This window comes from Myotis brandtii, unplaced genomic scaffold, assembly GCF_000412655.1.
Source record: "Myotis brandtii unplaced genomic scaffold, ASM41265v1 scaffold199, whole genome shotgun sequence".
NCBI lineage: Eukaryota > Metazoa > Chordata > Mammalia > Chiroptera > Vespertilionidae > Myotis > Myotis brandtii.
This window is the reverse complement of record NW_005357414.1, coordinates 2,383,749-2,387,180: the sequence shown is the minus strand read 5'-3', so window position 1 is coordinate 2,387,180 and position 3,432 is coordinate 2,383,749. Positions and strand designations below refer to the sequence as shown.

At 37.8% G+C, this 3,432-nt stretch overlaps 1 protein-coding gene across 1 annotated transcript in view; it reads right to left on the bottom strand.

Moving 5' to 3' along the window:
* GUCY2F (guanylate cyclase 2F, retinal) overlaps positions 1 to 3,432 on the bottom strand; it is a 117,611-nt gene that overhangs the window by 51,392 nt on the left and 62,787 nt on the right. The window contains 2 exon segments of the mRNA XM_014538846.1: positions 1,613 to 1,712; positions 1,714 to 1,767. Of these exon segments, the coding sequence (XP_014394332.1) occupies positions 1,613 to 1,712; positions 1,714 to 1,767 (154 nt within the window).

The window sequence follows — 3,432 nt, the reverse complement described above, 5'->3', positions numbered from 1 at the left end:
CACACACACACACACACACACACACACACAGTCTGCAACCATCCTTTCCTCACTCTGAGACCAGAGTTTCTTCAGTTTGAAAGTTGTCAACCTGTGAATTAAATGGAATTCTGGAAAGCTTGGCATTGTGTTTTATCTTTTGTGGGTAACTAATTTTGACAGGAAGCTAAGTACTTGCCACTCTGCAGCTGCTGTCCCAACATGTTAGCTCTAAGACCAGGAAACCACTCCAAGCTTTCAAACTGGAATCAGCCAAATAATAACCATAGGACTAAGTCTGCAATAAGAACAGGGAGGGGAGAAAGAGAGAGAGAGAGAGAGAGAGAGAGAGAGAGAGAGAGAGAGAGAGAGAGAGAAGAGAGAAGAGAGAAGAGAGAAGAGAGAATATCACAAGATTTTTATTGTGATTACCAGGAGCTTCATCCTCCAAAGCATGGATGGGTAGAGAAAGAGGAAATTAGTATATGTTTTAATTTAGTTGGATGAAAGGGCTAGACTGCAGAAGACCAAAATTGAATTCCTGGAAATGCTGCTAAGTAGCTGCATTATTTGAGAAAATATTGAGCCTCCGTTATCTTATCTGTTAAATAAGAGAGTTGGACTAGATGATTCCCTAAAGTTTAATATCCCACAAGTTTTGTAAAGCACAAAGATGATACTACTGATGACCAGACTGTCCATCTCTATCTGCGCATGTGTCCCTGTCTTTCGTTCTTCATTTTTTTCTATGTAATACAGTCAGCAGTTTTAAAACTTATAATGCCAAAGATCCTTTAAAGAATATGAGAATATGTTGTAATTTTATCTCTCTCCTCCTGTCTTTTTGGGCTGTGTTTTCTGTGTCACTCTCTTCTTTGCCCTTGCAATACTGGTTAAAACTTTCTTATGTGTATTTTACCTGATTCATTGTTTCTCCTTCTTATTTTTTCTCTTTCTTCCTCCCTCTCTTCCATCAGTTCATTTCCTCCTAGTTCTCATTCACTCATTCCCGCTCCCCACTGCAGATTTCTATTTGATCTGTGATTATCCCTACAGACATTGTTTGGTGCTGCCACTAGTGCACTAACAGAAGATAAAAACACAAAATGGACTTTAATGCCATACCTACCTATTTACTAGAATGCCATAGTTCTGTCTGAAGTCCTCCCACACAACCCATAGAGCATCAACTTGCTAGGGGCCCCCTACTTGCTTCTATCTCTCTGACAGAGACAGTGAGAGTAGGCTCTAGTGACATCCCATTTCAGAATGTGCTTTGTAGGGGTCCAGCTACCAAATTACCTTCCATTCAATCTGACAAGTATTTTTGAGCACCTACTGTGTGCCCAGTGCTCAGTACTTTCCTCCAGGGACTCCTGGGGTCTCCAAACAATACAGCCTAATCCTGCCACAGCAGGAACGCAACATTATTGCAAAGGCTTTGTTCTGAAGGTTAGGCTTTGCTAAGATTACAGCCTACAGAATTCATTCAACTCCTTTGGCTTGGAAATGAGGCTGAATTTTCAACAAAAGTGAGGAGTTGAATCAGCCTGAGGCTTTAATTCAGTGCATATACTCATTTGAACTTTGGAGCTACCTTATGAACATCAGAAAGGTAAAATACATAGCTTACCTTCAGAAGGTTTCTCTTGGGAGAGTCTTAGCGTTTCCAAGATGTCATTAAAGCCATAATCTGTCACTTTTAGTACAAAATGCCCATCTACCACATAGTTCCCGAGATTTCAGCCTCCCATGAGCAAACTCTCTATGGTGTAAGTACTTCATGCCCTGAAGATGATACAAACAGGATTTATCTAGCAACTTATTTAACTATTTTTCGCTTATAGAGCTACTTTCTGAGATTAATGGCATGAGTTATTATGATCCAGAATTCAGCCTTTTTTTCCCTTATATCCAGGCAAAGCAAACTCTGACAACAAGAATTGTTTCCTGGGCCCTTTTAACTCTAAAATTGTATGCTTTGATAGGAATCATATCTTGAGTGTATCAAGAATTGTGTGTTATTGGAAGATTTACTGCCATTTCAAACACAGGATGGATTCATACATATATAATTGCCAAGAATTTGAAGATTTTGCCCCCCCCCCCAAAGGTCTAGTGCAACTTTCATCTACTATTGGCAGGAATGAAAATTGGTACATCAATTTGGATGGGCAAATTGGCCGAGAGAGAGAGAGAGAGAGAGAGAGAGACTTACAGATTCTACTTCTTCTCCAAAGAAATGCTTGCTCATCTGTACAAGAAGACATATACAAGAATTCTCATTGCAGCTCTGCTTTATAATATTGCATAATTGGAAATACAATAAATACCTATCAAGAAGGGACTGTTCAAATTGTGGTATATCCAAACTACAGAATGTTCTGCAGCAGCAATTGAAAATAATCAGGTATATTTATATGTGTCAACAGGGAAACATCTGTAAGCCATAGACTAAGTAAAAAATAGTAAGTTGCAGAACTATATGACAGTATATATTTTAAAAAACAAACAAAATCTGCAATGTATACCAATACACATGAAATTAATTACAAGGCTAATCACCAAATTGTTAACAGTGGCTAACTTTGGAGGAGGATATGAAAAAGAATGAATAAATATATTTTTATATCATTGGATTTTTAAAATTAATTTAATACATTATTTTTGTAATGTAAAATAGGCAATAAAAAAGAAGAAAGCTGAATATTCCTTATCTTTGCAGCTTGCTTGGCAACTTTATGACACTCAAATGTGATCTACCAGAACTCTTTCAGATGGATTTAATCATTCACATATAAATATATCCATATTCTAATGTAATCATTTCAGAACTGTTTATGCCTAGCCTTTTTAAGTATCTGGCTCTATTTTGTAGCCTGACACCCCTTTTATATTTGTATGCTTTATATCATATGCCCTCAAAACGTCTGCAGTCCCCTGTATTTCTTAGCAGAGTCTGCAGTGGGTAAGATTTTCCCCAAGTTGTCTAATGTTTGGGTTTCATTCATCATGGGCCTGAGAGTACTGTCATTTATAGGTTCCTCCCTTAATTCACGGGGCCTTGCTTACAAGGTAAGTGGAAAAGTACTAAAATAGGAATTAGGAGATTTGGATTCTATTATTGATGAGGAAAATAAGACATGTGCGGGGGGGCGGGGGGGCGGTGTTAGCAGCCTGACTCTGTATCCTTAATGCACATTCCTGTTAGCCTATAGCAGTGATGGCGAACCTTTTGAGTTCTGCGTGTCAGCATTTTGAAAAACCCTAACTTAACTCTGGTGCCGTGTCACATATAGAAATTTTTTGATATTTGCAACCATAGTAAAACAAAGATTTATATTTTTGATATTTATTTTATATATTTAAATGCCATTTAACAAAGAAAAATCAACCAAAAAAATGAGTTCACGTGTCACCTCTGACACACGTGTCATAGGTTCGCCATCACTG